General features: G+C 40.7%; 1 protein-coding gene across 2 annotated transcripts in view; it reads right to left on the bottom strand.

Annotated features, from left to right (window-relative positions):
• Nucleotides 1-22,452, bottom strand: part of trpc7b (transient receptor potential cation channel, subfamily C, member 7b) — a 54,058-nt gene that overhangs the window by 15,670 nt on the left and 15,936 nt on the right. For both annotated transcript variants that reach the window (XM_008278327.1, XM_008278328.1), the window contains exons 3-7: nucleotides 21,981-22,163; nucleotides 16,053-16,217; nucleotides 10,127-10,343; nucleotides 8,536-8,769; nucleotides 5,850-6,114 (exon numbers count right to left, since the gene is read on the bottom strand). In XM_008278327.1, the coding sequence (XP_008276549.1) occupies nucleotides 5,850-6,114; nucleotides 8,536-8,769; nucleotides 10,127-10,343; nucleotides 16,053-16,217; nucleotides 21,981-22,163 (1,064 nt within the window). The remainder of the gene's footprint in view (nucleotides 1-5,849; nucleotides 6,115-8,535; nucleotides 8,770-10,126; nucleotides 10,344-16,052; nucleotides 16,218-21,980; nucleotides 22,164-22,452) is intronic.

The following is a 22,452-nucleotide window of genomic DNA, read 5'->3' as shown; positions in this document are numbered from 1 at the left end:
TATTTCAGGAGGATTATGTCTCACCGGGAGGGAAACTGAATGCTTGACGTAATTTTTCATGTTAATAAAAATACTGACTACCCGCAGAACTCTGAATCTACTGGTTTCGGACATTGGCAGTTAAAATCCTGTACTGGCCACACCACAAGAATGGATTCTTTTTTCTCATACTTTTGTGCTTCTTCTCTCTGCCTGTCTTACCTCAATTATAAATGTGTCTCCTCTCCTTATTTTGACATTCAGATGTGCTTGACTAGTAAAGGCTGAACATGACACCTCTGCCTTGCCTTCAGAGCTGATAAATTCTCTCTTTTGTTCACTCTCTGGTCTCTCACCCACCTCTCATCCTCCCTTCAGACCCCATCTCTTTCACCAGGATTCCTGTCTGCCCTCCACGTTTTACTCCTATCCATCACAGCAGACCCACGTTCACGCTCACTTTATTGTCTCTTCTTCCTTCCAACACTTTCCCTGAGTCTTTATTTTTATATTCCTGCCTGTATCTTCATCTCTGCATTTCTTTGCGCCATTGTTTACTCTACTCATCTCTTCGGCCCGCTTCTCATCCCTGTCTTCTCCATTTATATTGTATTATTCCACTTTGTAGCTGGCTTTAGTCTCAAATGCCTCTTATCTTGCCTGTATTTGTCAGCACTCGTTGTGTCTTTCAGTTTACTTCAAATATGTTTTACTGGTATGAAAGTGACGTAAATGTTGTAGCTGACATGACTTAAAATAGCAGACTATGCTATATAAAGAAGTTAGGTGAACAAGTCATCAAATGCTGATGAAAGACATTTTGATTTCCTCCCATCTTTCTAAATGGGTAATGTTTAAATCTGCGCTAAGCCTGTGTGGCTGTGCTTCTGTCTGTTGCTCGGTCTGCGTGACCTTCTCTCATCCTCTAAGATTCCCTCTCCCTTCTTTTTCCCCTCCTTTGTCTATGCATTCTGGCTGGTCTCCCGCATTTTGCCTGAACAAAGAGCCAAGCCAAAAACACCCTCCTCTGCATCGCTCCCCGTGGTTCTCCTCTCATCCCTCATCCCCTTCCATCTCCCTCCATCCTCCTCCTCTTCCCAGTGGACTTCTTCTCCTTACTTTGTTGCACTGCTGTTTGCTGTCCTTGTGATTCAGACGCATTTATGCTGTTTTATTTTCACCGTTTCACAACAGCACCAGTATAATCAATATTGACATTTTTCTTTCCGAGGTCCTTGACACGCCACTGTGTCATTCTCCTTTCACTCCGCCCTGAAATATGCACAGCTTCAACAGCTTTGACGGCTTCCTTCATTTCATTCATCTCTACTTTTCTTGAGTCCTCTGTCTCTGCCTGCCTGTCTCTCTATCTCCCTCTCTCTCTGGGCAGTGCTGTCATGCATGGCTGACTAGAACATAGAGACAGGTCCAGTGCACCGCCAGCACTGTCCAAATCAAAATCCTGATAAGCGCGTCTGAGTGTGTGAATTGATCTGTTCATAAACGGTTTCTTTGTCCACCTGTTGGAGCATATGCAAACACAAACAGCGGGAGACGGTAAGAGTGTGTGATTGTGTGTGTGTGTGTGGTTTGCTTAAGTGTATTTGCACATGTGAGAACATAACTGCGTGGGCACTTGACAAAGAGCATGTGGTGTGTGTGTTTTTAAAGTGTGTGAGTCAGAAGTGTCTTCACGCCTCTGGGGATTGGGTATGTGTGGCTATTAGTGCTCAGTCTTCATTAAGCCATATCAAGCTGTGCATTTATGTGCATATGTGTGTGAGTATTTATTTATTTATTTTTTTGCTAGTGTGAGTTGTGTGAGAGAGAGACTGATATCCTCAGACTCACACCTTTTCCTTCCACTGCCCTCCTTCCCTTCACATCCCTCCCCCTCCATCCACTGGTACCTCCTGGGGTATTACCACCTCCACCTGGCTCCCTCCTCTTTTACCTGAATCAGAGCTATCAGAGCGGCCCTTTCTTCTGCCCTCTATCAAACATGCCCTTTCGGATACCTGAAGTCACGCACACAGAGCTGAGCATGGCAACACACACTCGTACAGACATATGTTCTCTGCTGGGTAGACAGACAGACATTGTTGCTTTGAGAATTCACAATTTGTGCGCAGCAAACATATTGCATCTGGTAATCCAACTGACAGCGAAATAAACACACACAGATGCAAAAGAGAAACATGAAATTCTTCACAGAGCACAACTACCATGAGGCATTTGCACATGAAAAATTGAACAAAAAGGCTGATTACATTTACACAACAAAAAATTTGACACAGTCCAAAAATAAATGCTTCACTGTCTCCCTGCACAGCTCAGTCCAGACATCTGCTCTGACACTCAGACGAGGTGAGATTTAATGCCGGACTGACCCCTGGTGGCCAAACTGACAACAACAGAATTTTAGAGCTTTTGTCGTATTACAAATATCTCTATGCAGCTCCCGTGGAAAAAGTACAGGAATAAAGTGTCAGAGGATTATCTCAAAGCAGAAATTCACACACACACACACACACACACGTTCCGATAAGAATGGCGGTCAGAGGTTGGTAAAATGAGCCGAAGTGGTTTCTATTTTTAACATGTCTGTGTCAATGCAGATTTTTATGAAACCAGGCTTGATGTTGATCTCCAAAGCAGAGAGGAGAAGTGATAAGGGGACAATGTACCCAGCTGGATGAAATACTCAAGATGGAAATGACTGTGTAATGGCAATGATGAAGCGCCTCCATCTGCAGGCCCCAGGGTCATTTCTGTACTTGTTCTTGGTTTTTTGAGACATCTTCATTATGTCGGACTACTGGCTTGTGACCACAATCTTTCTGACGCTCCATTTGAACTCCATTAGACTCTGTTTCTACCTTTCTATCTGCCTTCCTGTCAGCTAACTCTCTGCTCTTTCTGTCGGCTCATCGCTCTGCCTGGATCTTCGGCTTCATGTGGGCAGTCAAGCAGAACTCCCAGCCATGGAGACCCCTGTGCTGAGGCTCACCAGATAAGCTACCATATATGCACAGCACAGAGCTGGAGGGTAAGTCATAGGAAAGTAAAGTCCTCGGAGTAGTAGCCTTATAACACACCTTTTGGTGCTTCTATTTAAGGTAAACGTTCGGCAGGTCATAAACTTGGAAATTAGTTTTAGGGTGCACATAGTGGAACACACAGAGGATAGAAAAATGTCAAGGTGGTGACATTCAAACACCTGTTGCATTTAAACCAACGGAAAGTATTTGCTATCATTGCATTTGGTATTTGTAGACTGTGCAGATCGAAGTGTTACTGTATATATTATCAGAATTGGCTGGCAGCAATTTCTTAACTTCCTGACCTGGTGACGATAAGAACATTTGCATAAATGGACAGAGTTAGACACATACATACAGTAAAATGTTCCTGTATCAAATGAACACACAGGCCCAGGTTCAGGCAGGTGGACAGGCAGGTGTACAACCAGATTAGAAGGCAGGCAGACAGATGGATAATCAAGCAGTCTGGCAAGGTAAAGTCTGCCAGGAAAACAGAATCGCATTCACTGTGCAGCTTGCCAAAACAACTAGAGCGCTGGCGATGTTCTGAGGTCATTTTAACTTTATCGTGTTTAATCCTTCATCTTTGGCTGTACTATAAAAATGACACTTGGGTGCAGTGCAGGAAGTGTCTGGTACCAGACTTTGGATCTTCTTGCTACTGTGCGGTTTATAAGGAGTGCTCTAAACCAGCAACAGCAAACAAGCTCACAGCACAGGTTTAGGCTTATGAGGAGACAGATGTGGACATCTGGCAGCAGTTTGTCATGGTCAGAAAGCCTGATATAACAAAATGAACTGAGGGCACAAATTCAAGTCACACACTCTTTTTGAACTGAAACAAAACACCTGGAGGGTTAATTATACACAAGAAAATCATGCTCCGCTAAATGACTGGATTCGGACAGGTTAGCAAAGAATCCTCTTGTAGTTGGGAGCCCAATCGTACCAAGCTATAAATTGCAAGAGCAGACATTTCCAATCTGGTTAGCAAAAAAAGAAGAAGAGTATGTGACAGTGTAACTACAAACTAACTCGTACAGCATGTTTTGCTCTATTGGTTTGAGCAGAGATATTGTAATGTCATCTGTTTAAGTCCGTGGATGTCTTCCTCTGAGAAAATGAGTAATGATATGTGACAGAGAGACACCTCAGAGTGTTTTCTTTCTCAGATGAATGATGATAGACAGAAAAATTCTGTCAGCAGCCTAAGATAGATAACTTTCTTACAAATATCCGACAATGACAGTGAAACATCTACTGCCACCCTGATTGCAGCTGATATGAAAGGATGGGCAGGCAGAGACACGGATAAGCCAAAATGAAGGAAGGAGGCAGAAGCTCTGCTGTTGAGATTGATGTGTCAGAGGAGTTGATTGCTTTCTAAGCAGGTTCGTACAGTATATAACAAAAGTTCCTGTCTGGATAAATGCCAAAGTAAAAGTGACAGGACTTGAATCACTTGTTGCTGATGTGGTTAATGTTTAAAAACAAGAAAAAGACATACTTAAAGCTCTGTATGACTGGTTTTGTGCACTGCAGCGTTTAAGAGCAAACTGACTTTGGTTTAAAAGTGTACTTAATCATTTGAAATAAATGACCCTGATAATTACATTGAATGCAACACTTCAGCAGGTAACACGCATTTAAAGCTACAAGTGTTGTTAATGCATTTTTGGTAACGTGATTGTCAGTTATCAAAGACAACAATAAGCTGCTGCTCTTATTTTGTTTCTCAGACTTCTGAAACCAGACTGATAGAAAGGAGGCTGCCACTGTGTGAGAGCAAATGTTCATATCACTGTCTACATTCTTGTTGTGTTAAATTCTGCTCAATAAAACTGTCAGTGTTGTCTGGCCTGGCACTTCATACAATGAAGAATAAAATCTTGTGCCATAGACTACAACTACTCTGAGTAGTCTGGCCTGGCATCGTAAACTTTAAAATATCGTCAAAGCGTAACAAAAGCTCCCTTTGCTACCTCGACACTTTCAAATCCTTATTGTTTTAAAATGGAGTGGATGAAAGAAAAAATGGTAAGGTGAGATGTTTTATCTCTTTATTACTCCTCTGTCATGGTAATTTATTTATTTTAAATTAGACACTGAAGGTCTGGAGAAATATATGAATACTAATGCATTTCCCAGAGCTCACACCAAATTTTTCATTAACGTCTCTCACTGTCATCTCACTTTCACTTGTGTTTTAATTTAGGTCAAAAATAGTTGCGCTTATTACATAAGGACATAAAGCAGGGGAGCGACTAGTTTCCTCACCACTGTTGTCACTGTTAAAGCTGTGAGATAAAACCACAGCTCAACAGCGGTTGTTATAGATTTTAGTGAGAGAACTATTCCATTCACCATTCTCCTTATTAAATTTAACCAAATAGCCTGATTGCTAGCATTAGGCCTAAGGGGAGATTAAAGTTCGATCTCTTTCACTGATAAAGTGCAGTGGATTTAATGAACCCAGAAAACAATCTCATTCAGGAGAACATGTGACAATTTATATCATCCTGGCGATTGTTGCACTGCCTTACCTAACGGTAACACAGTGAAGTCCAAATCAAATACTTTCTGACATAATGACATAAATCCTTTTTCATTTCTTTTTTTGCCTTTTACAGTCATTTTCATATAAAATTACCATATATTATGATGCCATATATGTTTGTGAAAGTGATTCTGTATGAATGTAAATCTGAATCAGAAACATTCTTTAATGCTCATCCTCATAAAAATGTTCAGACTTAACCACCATCTTATCACACATTCTCCCTGAACAGATCAAACTATTCTCACAGCCAGGCAGGTGTAACTTACGTGGTGAAGGCAGGATTGTACTTGGCTCCTAGGTAGTACGAGTACAGGTTGAACATGCCAATCATGAAGGCCACAAACACCATGATGAAGATGACCATGAACTTGAAGATGTCTTTGACGGTGCGCCCCAACGAGATCTGCAGTGGGCCGAAGCTTTCATTGGCTGGCAGGATGTAGGCGATGCGCGAGAAACTCAGAACCACAGCGATGGCATACAGGCCTTCGGAGATGATCTGGGGGTCAGATGGGCGCCACTTGTTCCTGGCTGGAGGAGGATGAGAAAGTTCTTTAAGCATTATTTGAATAGGCTTGAGAAGAGTTGTAGTGTTAGCTTTTGACTGAGAGGATTTTTTTTTGTTCACAATACAGTCAATAAAAATGACCTCTGTTCATGTCTCACCCAGATAACATTACTATGCTGAATAAAACCTGATCAGTCATGATGGCCATGATCCACAGCTGCATTGGATGGATTCAAGTCCTTAACCCTGTGATCACTGCAACATAAAGTTCTGCACCTCCATGGAAACAGCACAGCCATGACGAGAAGTAGAGGGAATTCAAAAGTGTCTTTTGTGTAATACAGTGAAAGTTATCATGCAAAAAAACCAAAAAAACAAACAAACCTTAGTTTCTCTGATTATTTATTTTACAAAAATTGGAAAAAAAAAAAAAATTGAATCAACATGTACAATATTTTCCCAAGAGCCCATAGCTGTCATCAATACTGGAATTCATTCAGTATTATTGCCTAATCTACTTACTAGAAATGTTTTACTACTGAGCATCTGAGTCATGAATGGCTTCATGGTTCCACCAATCAGTGCAGAATTTTTTGTTTTGTACAGATGATTAGTATAAATGGTATATTTTAGAGAATTTGAAAAAAGGATGTGTAGAATAGAGTGATTCAATGAAATATCACAATTTTAAGCTTAGATGTGATTACATTTCTCTATAAACTGAGAAGTTCAAGATCCATCCAAAAGTTGACAACACTACTACTCTCTCTGTTTTTACAGTTTCTGGTGTAATTTTGCTGTTTCTTTAAAAAATAGACATGCTTTTAATTCTGTTGTTGGGTTTGGAGGCTCAGAGGACTCTAAATATCTTTCTGATATTAGAGTCAAATGGCTGGTTCAAAGCTGGTTTGATAATATTTTTAATAACACTTTATTTTAACCCCTACAAATATTAATGTTATAAACCATTTATTACATGTTATACGCATAGTGCTTACAAATGCACAACAGTGGGGGAAAAGTTAAGCGTTACCTTGTTTTCTACTGTGCACATTTAGTTTGAAGCTCACAAGCTCAGTACTTGCACTTCAATGTACAGAGTAAACGTCTGGCTACAGTACGACCTAAACGCTTGCAAGAGATGTTCCTAACGAGCATAATCTTAGGTTTTAGGAACATGAGCTTTGCTGGAGGAGACGGTACAGTAAGAAGATGGATTAAGCGGGGATGGAAAAGGGAAAGTCAGAGTTGGAGAGAAGAGAGAGCGGGACTAGGGAAGGAAATGAGGGTGAGCTCGGTGGACTCCAAAGAGGAGGGATAAAGGGATAGTGTGTTCAAGGAGACGTAAGGTCAGCGAGAGGCGAGAGGGGGGGAAAAAAAGCCAAAGAAGCACATGCAGAAGGAAAGGACAATTGAACTAGATGTTAAGACAAGATATGAACGAGACGAGTTAAGTAAAAGCAATAAGACTCCAATTCACAGGGAATGCACACACTGTGTAAAATCAACACACTTTTCCACACAGAAATGATGGCGACATATGTTTATGGCTGCAGGAATATGCACCTCCATGTATTTACTGATGTGTCATGGCAGAGTCAGACCACCAGATGACAGCACTGATGAAGGTTCCATTAGGAGGCCACTGAGGAGTGTACAGTCCAGTAGCCGACACCCTGTTCCAGGCTGTGGTGTGAGGTAGAGATCTTTTCGTTCTGACAGTTTACTTGATGCATTAAATATGTTGCTGCATCTTTGTTCACCCATGCCTCCTTGTCTGTATGGATGTATTATTCAGACATATATATGCACTGTATCTCTGCTGGGTAATTCAAGCACACTTGTAATCCCTCCATGTTCAGTGTGTGTTATAGCATTGCAGTGATTGCCATTGTGTGCCGCCAACAAACTGACAATCAAGCAGAAGATTGTGCACACAAATAGATTGCCAACATCTTTGAGTAAGTGTGCAACAATGACATTTATATCCAAATAGCGAATACATCCTCGTCTCCAGGTTTCAGGTTGAGAGCAAGCTCAGGAGTTTAGTTATTCATGACATTTTAACACAAAGACTCATCTGATGTGCTCCTCCTTATCAGTGAGAGATGTAGCACAACAATGACTGACGCATCCCATAAAAGCTTTAACATTTTATCCTTTGATGGCCTTTTCTGGGGAAAATTGTTGGATAGATAGGAAGCGAGGCGGTGCTACACAAACAAGTAATTTTCTCATTAAGCATGAGAAGAATTGGACAATTATCATGAATAGCGATAGCCACAAAGGCTGAGCAAAGAAAGTAAAGGGCAACGTGGAAAGGAATTTAGAGTCTGGCCAAGAAATAAGAAACAAAGTCAATAAAACATGGGGCTCATAGATAACTTCTACACGTAATAGCGCCAAAATGATTGCTATTAGTTCTATCTGGAATAACAGCATACCATAAGTGAAGTAGGCCACTTCGTCAGGCAGCGAGGCGTTGCTGAGGTCTTCATCTGGCACGTGCATGTCCACATACTGCTGGGCTTTGGATGCTTTAAGGAAAGCCATGAAGCGTGCCGTAAAGGATGCCACAAAGATGGACAACATGCCAAAGTCCAGCACGTTCCAAAGGTGCATAATGTACTCTCTGGGCCCGTCACTCCAGATCTCCTTGCATTCGGACCAAATCATACCTGAGGAAGGAGAACACACACACAACATCTAAACACATCACAGAAAGGCAAGAAATACACAACAGAAATAGCAATGCACAAAGATGAGGAAGCTCTCTCAGGTATTATGTGCACATATAGATTTATGCACAACCACAGATGTTTACAGCAGGGCTTATAATTTCAAGTGAACCACTCAGACATGTGCCACTTAGAGCTCAGGTGCATATAAACAACACACACACACACACACAGTCGATGGAAACCCTAATTTGTCCTACTCAACCACTCTGTCATTCTCTATTTGGAGCCAAAACAAGGTGAAAATTGCTCTGTGAAAACGTGTTCTGATCAGTATCATCTCTATAACAATTACTGGGCCTTCAAAGCATGCTACTAGAATTACAATTACACCCACGTACACACACACAAATTGTCACACGAGCACCTGCTGCCAAAAATGACAGTGGTTGGGAAAAGAATGATGCCATTAAAGGTAAACAAATAAAAACAGAACCATATGTACACCAACATACAGAAAGCGCACAGATAATATTGTTATATCTGTGTGCATGAGAGGAAGAACATCAGCAGATGGGAAGCAGCTGAGGTCTGACAGATATTGCCATGGGCTATTTATCCATTGAGTTTGCCTTTGTCTGTCTGTCAGCCCCCTCTATCTCGCCTCCTCTTCATGCTTGTCTTCCTCTATGCCATACACTCCACACCTTCTTGTGCTTTTTATCCGTCATCCTCAACCACTCCCATGTTTCCTCCTTCTCCCTATCTCTCCTTGTAAAAATTCCTCAGCACCATCCCTCAGGTTAAGTTTCCCTCCAGCTTTACGTTAGGGCTCAGCATGGCTACTGCTTCAAGAGGTCCAACTTTCACTGCATCCCCACCAGGAGACCTCTATTTGATCTTGGGAAGATAAAAGAGCATAATTTTTTGTATTGCCATAACCTTGGCTTTCATCCACTTGGTTGGTGCTGTATTAAACTTTAATTGTGCTTCTTATCAAAGATGGGAAAGAAAAAAAAAAAATCTTAGTCTTTCCAGGATGTTTACAGATTTATAGGAGAGGCTTTGTTTCGTAGAAAAACTTCGAAGGACACTTTGGAAAACTTTTAAAACCTTGATAGAAGTGTCTTCATGACCTGCTCACATCGAGATAAAGTGTATCCCCGCTGATTAAAAATACAATTACCATAGAGCATCCATCAGGACAAACTTGGCTTTGACTTGCTTGCGTGGCACATCAAGGTTATTTCTTATCATAATGTAGAATCTGCCTTGACATATTCCAGCCTAATCTATCTATGTGCTTTTGTAACTGTGCAGAGCTTGTGTGTGTGATTTGTGCAACAAGGTGACTCACCCAGCACCCACTTCATGATCAACATCTCCGTCCAAGAGAACTGGGTGGTTTTGACCCTGAAAACCTGTCGTGGATGGTCTGTGATGGTCTCATTGGGCAGGTTCTTGACGCCCTCGAAGCGGTCGGAGGCATTGACGACCAGCAGACCCAGGAAGATGGTGAAGGAGACGGCGTGAGCTACAAACTTCATGAAGGGGCTTCGCAGGATCTGACCAAGCTGGAAGTGAAAAGAACAATGAAATATGCTCTATGCATCTGTAGTTAGAAATATTAATGGCCATATGAATTGGAATAAACATTTATTACTTATATTAGTTCAAACCTGGATTGAAAGATTCTTTTTTTTTATGAAAAGCTGGACACAGAGCAGCATCACAACTCCTATTTGCTAACACAGCAGCTGATGTGAGGGAGTCCCGCTGAAGAAACATGTGTGATTACCTTTTGAACACTCAAAATTTCATCCAAGCAAAACATCTGTTCATATTTGCTGAGATAACTCGTGCTGTCTTAGATTGTGTTCCTCGGAGATCAAAAGCTGAAAAGCATCACTACACAACCATCTTAGCAGGCAAGCAGCATCTGTTGTAATTCACGGATGTGCTTAACCGCCGATCGCTTACACAGCGACACAATGCCAGAGTAACTAGATGCCAAACAATCAGCCGAGTTTGTGGAAATGCACCATATGGGTAGAGTGTTCTACAAGATGGTATCGCACAAAGAGCATTAAACATGCCGCCGCACAGAGGAGCATTTTTTTATGACTGCACAAAAGTACGTCAAGCCACACGAATACACACACACACATTCACACGGAAGCACATACACACTTCCGGCCTCATACAGACATTTGGGTTCCCAACATTTGCCACTCTCTGAACCCGCTGTGTTCAATATTAACTACCCACAGGACATCTCTACTCTCTGCATGCACAATAACAAGTCAGATCCAGTCGCGTGTCCTGTGCCACACACACACTACTAAACCACGGGGGGAAGAGGTTGGCTGGTAATTCTTAACCCCGCAAAACCTCCTCCAAAACTCCTCCTTGATTTCTCCCAGCTGCTGTGCTGATAAGGCTGATCCATTTCACCCCTCAGCTTAAATGAGATGGTCATCCCAGATCAGGCCTTCTGCTGCTTGATGACTCCAAGCCCCGCGGGTTTCTTATTATCAGTGTGACGGTGACAAGAGCTGATCTTCTCGTCTCCAACAAAATGGTGGCTGCTGGCAGTGGGCACATGCAGATTAAATGAAAGAAGTCTTGTGTGAAATGAAAATCTCGCAAGGCCAAAATGAAGACGCTGTGGGAGAATTGAACCCAATGTAGACTGTGTGATGACAGGCAGCCACTCCAAATAATCTATTATCTAGTCATGAGAAAATACCTTAGTGTCTATTCTATTTATAATCTACATACACCTTTTGTTTGAATGACAATAAGAGAATATATGAATGGACATATTCTCAAGTCTCAGGTCTCCCTTTCTCTCTGTGACTCACCCTCAAGGTTTATTTCCACCAATGCAGAAATAATTGTGTTCTGGTTCACAAGCCTTCATTTGAACATTTCTGCATGTTTCACACACACACAAAAAGGTTTGGAATCCAAGAAATGATTTCCATTGGAAACCACAAAGGAATAGTGCTTGAAGCTCAAACCATGATGACATCATCAGTGGGTGTGCCTTATGAGAAAGGGAAATGCAATGTGAAAGATCTATGAATAAAACCATTTACATACATGGTAAAAAAAAATAAAAATAAAATAATTTAAAAAAGCTGTCACATATTTTATTTATTTATTTATTTTTTTTAAATTGTGAAAATAACAGCAGATGTCTGTGGAACACTGATGTTTAAATTTTGAATACATCACACGAAAAACACTGAATTACCAACAGTAAAAAGACAGACTTTTTATGTGGACATTTTTTAAAGTCAACATGTAAATGAATACTTTCTGAGAGATTATCTGTAATTTAACAAAAAGGGTAAAATGTGTAAAATTACAATTGATCATTTTTCAATCATTATAGATACTATTTCTTTGAAACAATGGCAAATAATGAAAAACAAATGCCTTTGCTGATTTAAATGTAGTAAAAAAATCAACTTGCTAAACACAGTGAAACAACAAACTACCATTTGTAAAAAACAAAAAAAACAACAAAACAAAACATATTTTTGATGTGGACTTTATTTAGAGTTTTGGCCTGTTGGTGGTAACCATCTAAATCAATATTTGTTTCTGTTTTTTTTGTTGTTGTTGTTTGTTTTGTTTGTTTTTACTTTGTTTTTCACAGTGTACCATTTCACTTGTATGTACTTGTACAACACGGCTGGCACATGGAACTCTGTTGGAATGAAATTAATATTTGCAATAAGAATGTGAATGCTTGCAGGTGTGAGGTATGAGGTCCATCGTCTTGCTTGTTTTCCCTGATTTACATTCACTGTATAAGCAAACAAAAGAAATGGAACTGGTTCCAGACTGAGAAGTGTACTGGTGGAACATTTTTAGATCTTTTCTGACAATAGTTAAGGTATTGCAGGACTGTTCAAGGGTATCCAGTCATTCCATCAGTGATAAATGGATCATGACCTCATCCTGTGAGTACTGATTGAGGTTTATTTTTTTCTTGTTGGGACTTTGATTTGATTCTCCAGAAAGACAAGAGATGGCAGGACAAAAAAAAAAAAGAAAAAGAAAAGACGGAGATACTGGGAGGAACTACATGAGATCGTCATATCAAAATACCACAAACACTGTGGTCAGAACTTGTATGCAAATAGATATTAGAGCAAATTAACCAGATGACAGAGTGTAGAAAAGTAATTGAAGAAAAAATAATTAGCGAATATGGGAGCAACATGTAGCATTTGCTAATGTCAGAGTATCATTGCTAAATTAATTGTGATAGCTGGTATAATTATCATAAATAAAGAGCTGCTCTTGCCTGTCATACTGAACTGTGCCTGAAAATAAGGACTATATTTACTATAATTCAGGATTATTTATGTTTATTTAGTCACTTTCCCGCCTTCATACCTTCAATATCTCACTGTAAATCTTTACTGATGAATAAACAAGTCAGAGTTAATCCTTGACCACAACATCAAAGTTGTTTTGGGAGTTTTCCAAGGAAAGTTTTTTTTCTTTTCTTATTTCCCTTATCATGCATTTCATTTATTTCCTGTCACTCAGGAAATGCTGAAAAGAAATCACGCACCAATGCAGTTCACATCACTCTGGTTTTCCCCTCTGATATCTCCACATTTTCTACCAAGAAAAACACATTCTATAAATGAACGCACATCCGTTTTTCATCACTTCCAAAAGAGCATCACATATTTTCCTCTTAAAAGAAATTTCCAAAGCAATTATAGCCATGTTTCTTCTCTGTCTGCCTTCGATGAATTACTACTTACATTTGAGGAACGGAAATATCTTCGCCATCTCTCCTGGCTGATATGAAATGTAATATGGTTTGGGGGGTTTTCATAATGGTGTTTTATGGTGCTATAAAAACAGGGAACATTATGAGCTGTATGAGATGAGCAGTTGATGAGATGAGCAGAACAAAACTGTGTGATTAGTTCCAGGTGCACAAGGACACGCGACACACAATCAACCAAAACACATCAAAGCATTCTCTGTGCAACCACTGTCTCTGTCCGTCTTGAATTATTTTTCTGATGTGCTCTGTCGTTATCTATTTCATTATCAGCTACATGAATATACTTTTGTCTCCGTCGAGCGGCTGTCACATTGTCATTTGCATAAACACCCATTATGTCTCTCAGTTATTTGTTTCACTAAACTGCTTTTATTATCCTACCTGCACTAGTTGAACACCTCATATCGAACTGGTCTATTAAACGCAACAAAAAGCAAGAAAAATGACACATTGACACCAATAATATTACACAACCACAAGCTCTGCATTTTATATAATTACTTATTTCTACATGATGCTACTTTTTCCTGCTCTCTCAGCTACGCCACGAAACTGCCGACTGTCACGTGTTGGCCCATCGGTCGGTTGATTTGATACAATCAAATGCAATCATCGTTCGCGCACGCTCACGCATTAACATGCACAGGTGTTTTTGTGACACAGTGAGATCAGACGCAGCAAGTGCCTCATGATTGAATCTGTGTCTCACCGGTGGAGATGCTCTCTCAGCGTTACTGCTCTCCATCCTCTCACACGCACACTTGACATCAGTTGCTCTCTCTCTTAGTTTACAAAATGACTAATTCATTAGTCAAACCAAACATGAACCACTCAAACTCAACCACTCAACACTGTTTCTGTATCATTGAATCTTAGTGCACACACGCACACACACACACACACACACACACACACATGCGCGCGCACTACTAGGTGATGAGGTGGAAGATTATCCAGGTTGATGAGCAGATTTGCATAACCGCTTGCTCAGTTCCTGCGAGCCAGTGTGGCTCCTGTCATATTGTGTCACTTTACAAATTATAATTTGCTTGATGGAGTATTAAGAAAATGTGATAAAGTGCCTCAGGCCCTATAATCAAATGGTGATTATACAGTGCAATTTAAATCGTAAATCTGTAATGTTTTTAGTCACACTAGTCAATTTTTTCCTTCCCTGTCTATCCAACACTTTGGATCACGGTTAAATATCTCGACAACGATGGATTGCCGTGAGGCTTGGTCACATCACCTCCACACAAATACTCCTGATGATTTTAACAAGTTTAAAACATTTGTGTGATGCACAGAGGCATATATTCATTTTGACAATGACTGCAGTTTTGACACTTTTTTCACCATTAAAATTTTAACTATTACAACTGAGGTGAATTCAAAATGACAGGAGCTTTCCCATAAAAGAGGAAGCTACAACATGCAATCCAACTTTTACAGTGACTCAAAGATACAGTAGATTTTGGATATGGCTTCGTTTTCATATGCAGTCGTTGTCCATATTGATCGGGCTGTAACAGGACTCCCTGTGACAGAGTGGCGACCTGTCCAGGTTGTCCCTGCCTTCGCCCTGAGTTGGCTGGGATAGACTCCAGCCCCCCGTGACTCTAGTGCGGATTAAGTGGTGTATAGATAATGGATGGATGGATGGAAGAGGACTGTTAACAGACATTGAAGGTTGACGCTCAAATGAAGTAGATAATTATGATATACAGCTTGTAAGGTGAACCTTTGTGTCCCTTGTATGGGAGATGAACTGCGTTTTAGTCAATAACATGACCTTTCTTCCTGTCACCTCAAGGCAAGCTTCCCATTTTCTCCAACTTGCAGAAAGACTGTACACCTAACAGCGACAACATTAAAACCACCTGCCAATATCATGTAGTTCCACCTCGTGATACCAGAACAGCTCTGAACCGTCATAGGTCTGTTGGGCCGCCCTGTGATGTCTGGCACTGAGACGCTGGCAGGAAATTGTTTGGGTCCTCTGGGTTGCAGGGTTGAGCCTCTATGGATCGGGTTTGTTCAACCCTGTATCTTGTGGATGACTGATTGGATGGGAATCGAGGGAATTTGTAGGCTGGGTAAATGCCTTTGGTTCCGTTTTATGCTCCTCAAGTTATTCCTGATTTTTTTTTTTTGTGATGTGGCAATGTGCAATGTCATGGGGCCAGGCTGGTGCCATTGGAGAGTGGGCAACAATGTTGAAGTTGGCGGTACATGTCAAAGTAGCATCCACATAGACGTCTGGACCCAATTGTGTTTTCTGGTGTGAAATGAATCTGTAAACTGCACCATGCTGAAAACAAGCTATTGACTTTTAGTACTGGTGCCACAAGACTGTTATGAACAATAGGTGCTTCAATAATAACACAACCACTTCTACATTTCTGTCAGAAGTTATAGTGCATATAGAAACAAGTCGGTGCATGTAGTTGTGTTTTCATACCTTGCTACATGGCATTATCCAGTAGGCGATAGCCAGGAAGGGCAGACCTACGGTTACCCCAAGAACCGTCCAGCACTTCACACCGACGGACTGCTGCCTCAGGCCGGGCAGGTTCTCATACCAGATAGTTAGCAGCTGCTGCTGGCAGTTAGGATGAGCAACAAACTGAGAAGAAAGACAGGGACAAAAAGTGTAAATCAGTGGAGGGGCTGTAGGCACAGGGCAGAAAGGGGAGAGAGATAGAATTAGCAAACACCAATAATGAGGACATTTTCAGAGAACTGTACTCATTAGCGACTGTTTTACAGGACAAACAAACATTAAAATACTGTTTATATGCTCATGCTTTTAAATATTACCATTCTGAAATGGTTTGTGCATAGCTGTACTAGAGTACTGTTGTTTTTTTTTTTAATACTAATAGTGCATTTTGTCACAAATAAAGTTTTCTTTCTCTGCTCTTGTTAAAAAGTATTTTTATTTCCAACCAAGAGACGGCATACAGTGACCTACCAATGTTATCACAATAGAAAGTCTCGTTCAATTAAAGCCAAGAACAAACCTCAAAAGCTTTTCTTAAGTCACAGGCAAGACATTAGGCTCAGCATCCATAAAAAGGTGTGCATGGGGGCAGCGAGGAGAGAAAAGCTGGAGCTTCACCTTTAGTTACATTAAAGTGTTCCAGCGGCTATGACACATTTTCAGCTGTGACCACATCAACCACAGCTGGGTCGCCTGGGAGAGGCTGTCTGATGGTGAAAGGCCAGAAACACTCAACAAACCTCGGATACATCTTTCACGATGTGTTCAGGGTGTATTTACAAACTAGACACTTTCTCTATTGAAATGTGGGAGCTGTAGATTTTTTTTTTCTTCAATGAGAGTTGGTCACTCATAGGAAATGACTATACCCTCAGAAAAAAGCCCATGTGTTGAGCCAAAGCAGCTTTTATTTTGGTTCAAGGTACAAATTCCAGGGCCGATATTAAGCTGTTGAGAGCCAAAACAGATCCTGTGGTAAATAAAATGAGCGCCAGCACCAAATCAGTGTCAGAAGCATTGAGTAGGCAAGATATTTGGGACTGCACAAAGGACCCAGTCTGTAAAAATCTAAAAATGCATCAGGTTAAACAGACAGCTTATCAAATGTGGAAAAGCAGTCCTCTATAAAATGGCTTTTAAAGAATTTTATGTCTCTTCTGTGCCAGTTGTTACATCTTGCATAGATAAAATAAAAAGGCGATTTAAGTAGATGCGCAAGAAAGAGAGGAAAGTCGAAACGCTGATCTTTCATGAAATGCACCTACATTCTCAGAGTGAACCCACAGTCCAGTTCATAAGTTATCTACTGGAAAGCAGCAGGACAGGAAGCGACTTTAACTTCACATTTTTACTTCAATATTGCAAAGGATTTGAAATCTGAGTCGAGGATGTCCTGCGATGCCCCCTTGACCCAGCGGAGATGGAGGGAGACAGGATGATGGCTGAGTTATCATCCCTGTTGGAGAACACGTCCCACCCCCTGCAGGACACTGGGCAGCTCCTTCAGTGTAGCTGCTTCACCTGTGGTGTGACGGAGCGATATCGAAGGGCCTTCCTTCCTGCTGCTGCCAGTCTTTATAACCAGCACTGCTCACAGTACATAGTGTCACATTTCACTCTGGTGCAACAATGACGTATTCGAAAAAGTTTGTTATGAACATTTAGTACATTGAGAAGATGTACAATATCAATACAACAATATAAAAGATATGTACAATATCATTTTTTTCGACATATACAAAAATCTGGGCAACATTAGTATTTTCTACTAATGCCAGTGTTGTACATATAGAATAACCCTACTTCTCTCTATATATAATAACCTTAACTCTATGTATTTATGTATTTATCTATTTTATCTTATCCTCCTCGAATGGCATGAACAGCATTAGACCACTAACTGTTTCAGAGGCACAAGTAAAAATGTGGTGCTTTGATACATTTTTTGTTCTTTACCTCTGACAATTAGTGGTTCATTTCCCAGAGTTCCTGGTTTGAGTCATGGGCAGCCGGACCTTTTCTACACAGATAAATGCTAGAGTTGTTTTTGAAATACATTTTTTCACTTTTTCTGACAGTGCATAGACACACAGGAAATGAAGGGAGAGAAAGGATGCATTTCTTTTCACTGCACTTCTATTGCGTGTTCATTAAAATGTGAATATATGGAATTATTAACAACCCATTTGTATTTATAACTGCCACTTAGCTTCATTTAGAAAGGAAAAAGGCCAACAAGCAAGTTAGAAAATCAATTTAATCTACAGAGTGCAAAGGAAATCAGGCGGCAAATAAGAAGGACAGAGTGTTCACATTAATTACTGACTTTATTCCAAGAAAGGAAGTGACAAATGAAAGATAACAAAGGTCAGATGAGTAAGGACAGGATGGATGTTTTTCTTCCAGCTGGAGGAAGGATGTGGACAACAGAGCGATCGATGCTCGGTCGGTGGTCAACTAGTGTAACAAACAAACTCGGTGTTTGTGTTTTGTTTACATCTAAGATCTGCACAACTGGTTACCTTTGGTCAAACTTCATCTCTCTCAATTTTTGTTTGCCCCTTTGTCCTTGTCCTCCATCAGTCTTTTCCACAGCTTCACCAATCAGCCTCAGTGTTCACAGTCAGCCAGCGTTTATCTGAGCTGACGACAGACATCCTCTGCTTCCACCCATCGATCGAAACACACATGAACAACGTGTATGCAGTGTGCGTTGTCAATCATGAGAGGCAAACCACACACAACCATACATACCCCCCCAACACCACGCAAAATCGTTGTTAACACAGTTTTCCCACTGGTGTCCAGCACTCAGTCTATAAAGCCAATGATCCATGACATGAACCATGCCTGTGTCCAGAAACATCCACTGCACAGAGTCATGCTCCACCTGGTTTCCATGGCAATCTATCCCTCCCTCTCTCTATTCCTCTTGTGTAATTAGCTGCCTGCTATTGGTCATGCTCTCCAGGATAAAAACAAAAACATGGCTCAGGCAGGCTGTTTGCTGGACAGCACACACATACACAAACGCATGCACATACACTCCCAGGCTAACACAGCTGCACACATACAATTGGGAAGTACCCGATTAAAGAAAAACATGCAGCAGGTCAAACAGGAATGGGTGCGAGCGAGTGGTATGGTAGGGGGAAATGGGAGAAAGGTATTTGGTTTGACATTTAGTAAGGGCACCTCTGCTCAGCGGGGATTAACTCTTACACAGAGGCTGGGGAGTTGTTTACAAAGGGCCCTCTGAGGCCACATGCACGCAAACATGCTGCATGTTTATGTGCACAAATGGTTCACGGACACCTTACACAAAAGTGAAGTTACATGTTGAACACTGCAATGATTCACATGTTCAACGTTTCTATGGTAATCCCCCATAAGATATTTATTATAGAGCCCCTCCTGTGACTTTGTAAACATGTCCATTTGGTGTGTTTTATATGCTGGAAGATACAGCATGAACAGAACAAGCAGTCAATGCCACGGCTGAGATATTGCACTCAGAATTGGTTTCTGGTTTGAACATGTTTGACTGAATTACTCAACTATTACAACTTGTAGTTACAGTGCGAGCAGAGCCACGGGTGAGCTGGTGTGCTTGAGCTGCAACATGTAGAGGGTGAGTGGGTGGAGACAGACGGAGACTGCAAAGATCCACACATTGCAAGGGAAGCAACACTGTCGAGCTATGTCTAGGATATTTAAGGAGTGATGGGATTACTTTTGTACAGACAAAAACCTTCTAAATATGTAATTTTAGTCACTTAGATGAGCTTTTAGTGGTTTAATCAACAACTGGAAAACAACATTAAATGATTTACTTTAACATTCTGTAAGAAAATATTTAAAACAATCATTTCCAATGCAAATCTGTTCATCTACATCTGTGGACAATAATTACAACTCTTTACAAAACAGGCTGAGATGAATAGGAATTTTGTAATGTGATGTAATCCCTTTTTGATGTCCTTATGAAGTTGTTATATATTTCATTGTTCATGGGGAGGCTAGCCACAGTAGATTCATTGCAGAAGTGATGGCTAAATTTAGGAATAACTGCAATCACGCTAAGTGGTCACATGACAATAATATCAGCTCATCAAGTCAACCCTGATTTTCCAAATAGAGCAATGAGCACATTCATATAAAGGGGTTGGCGTCGGCACCAGATGACCACCTTTAAACATGGGCAGGTCCAGAGCCACATATTTCTCACAAGAAAAAACTATAATCCTAAACCAATATGAGGAATTTTAAAATATAATACTGGCTAAAAGCAACACAGATGTTGCAGCCAAAGCCAAGAAGGAAAGCTTGCAAAAAAACAAAAAAAAAACAAACAAACAAAAAAAACACCCAATTGTGTGTGAATTATTAGTCTTATCAATATCACTGCCCCATACCAAATGTACTACTTGATGTGACTGTAATTACAAGTGTGTGTTCCATCACATTAAAGTGTTGCTTAGATGTAGTCATGTGGTGTGTGAGACAGTTTTAGCTGTAATCTTTCAGCTGCACCCCTGGTGGTATTGAATGGTCCTGGGAGCAAGTAAAGAACAAATACAAACACATAACTCAAACTGTTAAGTAGCTTATTTGCAAATCTTGTAAATATGAGGTTTTAGTGTTTTAAGCAGTCCCTGTTTTAGGATTGTATCAGCTACACAAACCCCTGTAGAACAAAAGCATTAAAGAGCTTGTAGCTTTAAAAACTCCTGCCGTCTTAAGAGACACTCTTAGTATTGAAACACTGAAGTTTGTCTTGGAAGGGTGAGGCTATTTTAGAATTGACTGGTCAGTAGGCAGTGCTTTACACATGTCGAGCTGCTGTCTGGAGCATAATCTGCCCTGAAGAATGTTAGGTGTGCAGCATATGATGATCCAGGATTAAACTATTTGTTACTTTGCTAACATCAAACCAACCAGCTTTATCAAACAGGCCTCAGCTTTCGAAGTCAAATACTAGGTACAGAAATCAACCACCCCAGCATCCTCACCTTAATGATTTGCTGAGCTATAAATAAATGCATGTTCCTCTGCCACTGACCACTCACAGGTCACTTAAACTTGCTTAAACAAAGAGCCATTGTAGTTATTTTTTCTCAGTTCTTTGCACCATGTTCTAGTTTAAATTACTATTATTTCCAGTGTATTTTTTCACAATGGTCCTACATAGAGAAACCAAACTGAATCCCATGGAACAGACATTAAAAATCTTCTTTATGGGATTATCAACAACTATGGGGCTAGTCTGAATCACCATGTTGGTTGCAGCCTGTCAATAAGTACCAATAAGCATCATTTTAGGTTGGTTTCTCCTTTCCTTCCAATGACTGTGGGTCATCGTTTTCAAAATTCCCCTCGCTACGGGAAACAACAACCACAACCACTGAGCACCACAACCAACACACTGAAAGTTTTTGGAGAAGATTGGGATCGTAAACTGGCGATCAAAATATGTTTGTCGTTTTATCTGTAAACTTCTTATTGCACAGTCAACAAATGGCTTTTACTATTTTTTGTCGCATTTTCTTTCTTTTGTCACCACACATTTCCTTCCCATTCAGTATTTTGCAGAGACAGTCCCACCCAAGACAATTGTGATTAGTTTAAAGAAACACAAACAAACCAGAGCTTTTTTCCCCTTAATGCATAATGATAATAAGGTTCAGCCAGAACATTGTGTACTAAGCGACTACTTAGGAGCCATCGACCTGCTCATCCACGTGAAGGTTGATTTCACTCTCCTCCCCATTCTGGAAGTTGAGGTGCAGATTCTTGGAAAAGCTTGTCAAGTTTTAAATGTTGCATATGTTAGTTGAAAACGTGTGATAAAAAAAAAAAACATTCTCTATTCCCCATTTGTCCTACCTTCTTGACTTCGTACTTGATGGCCAGTTTGACGCGGCTGAGGCAGGGTCGGTTGTAGGGGCTCGGTGGACACTGATCCACGTCGCCGTTCAATATGGCCTCGACTTCCTCTGTGTTCCGACAAAGGTCCAACACACCCACCACAAAGTCCTTACACTGCATGGACAGCTTGCGGTAGTCATTCTGCACGAGAGTGAAGGAGGTGGACAGTTGAGGGGGAAAGAGATGAGGAAAAAAGCAGATTAAAGAATTTAAAACTTTCAATGATTTATGCCATCAACTGACACAGATAATGTGCCATTCTTTAAATGTAGAACCGATGACGTCACACATCAGAGGATTCATCAGACTATGACTCTGCCTTTAGCTGCCCCCTTGTCCCCCCTTGTCTTGTTGTCTTGCATCTTCTTGTCCAGTAGTTGTATCCATCTTCTTCCCCATCTGTCATACACATATTATCTACATTTCAGAT

The sequence above is a fragment of the Stegastes partitus genome, unplaced genomic scaffold, assembly GCF_000690725.1.
Source record: "Stegastes partitus isolate 25-593 unplaced genomic scaffold, Stegastes_partitus-1.0.2 Scaffold120, whole genome shotgun sequence".
In the NCBI taxonomy this organism is placed as follows: Eukaryota; Metazoa; Chordata; class Actinopteri; family Pomacentridae; genus Stegastes; species Stegastes partitus.
This window is presented reverse-complemented; position numbering and strand designations above follow the sequence as displayed.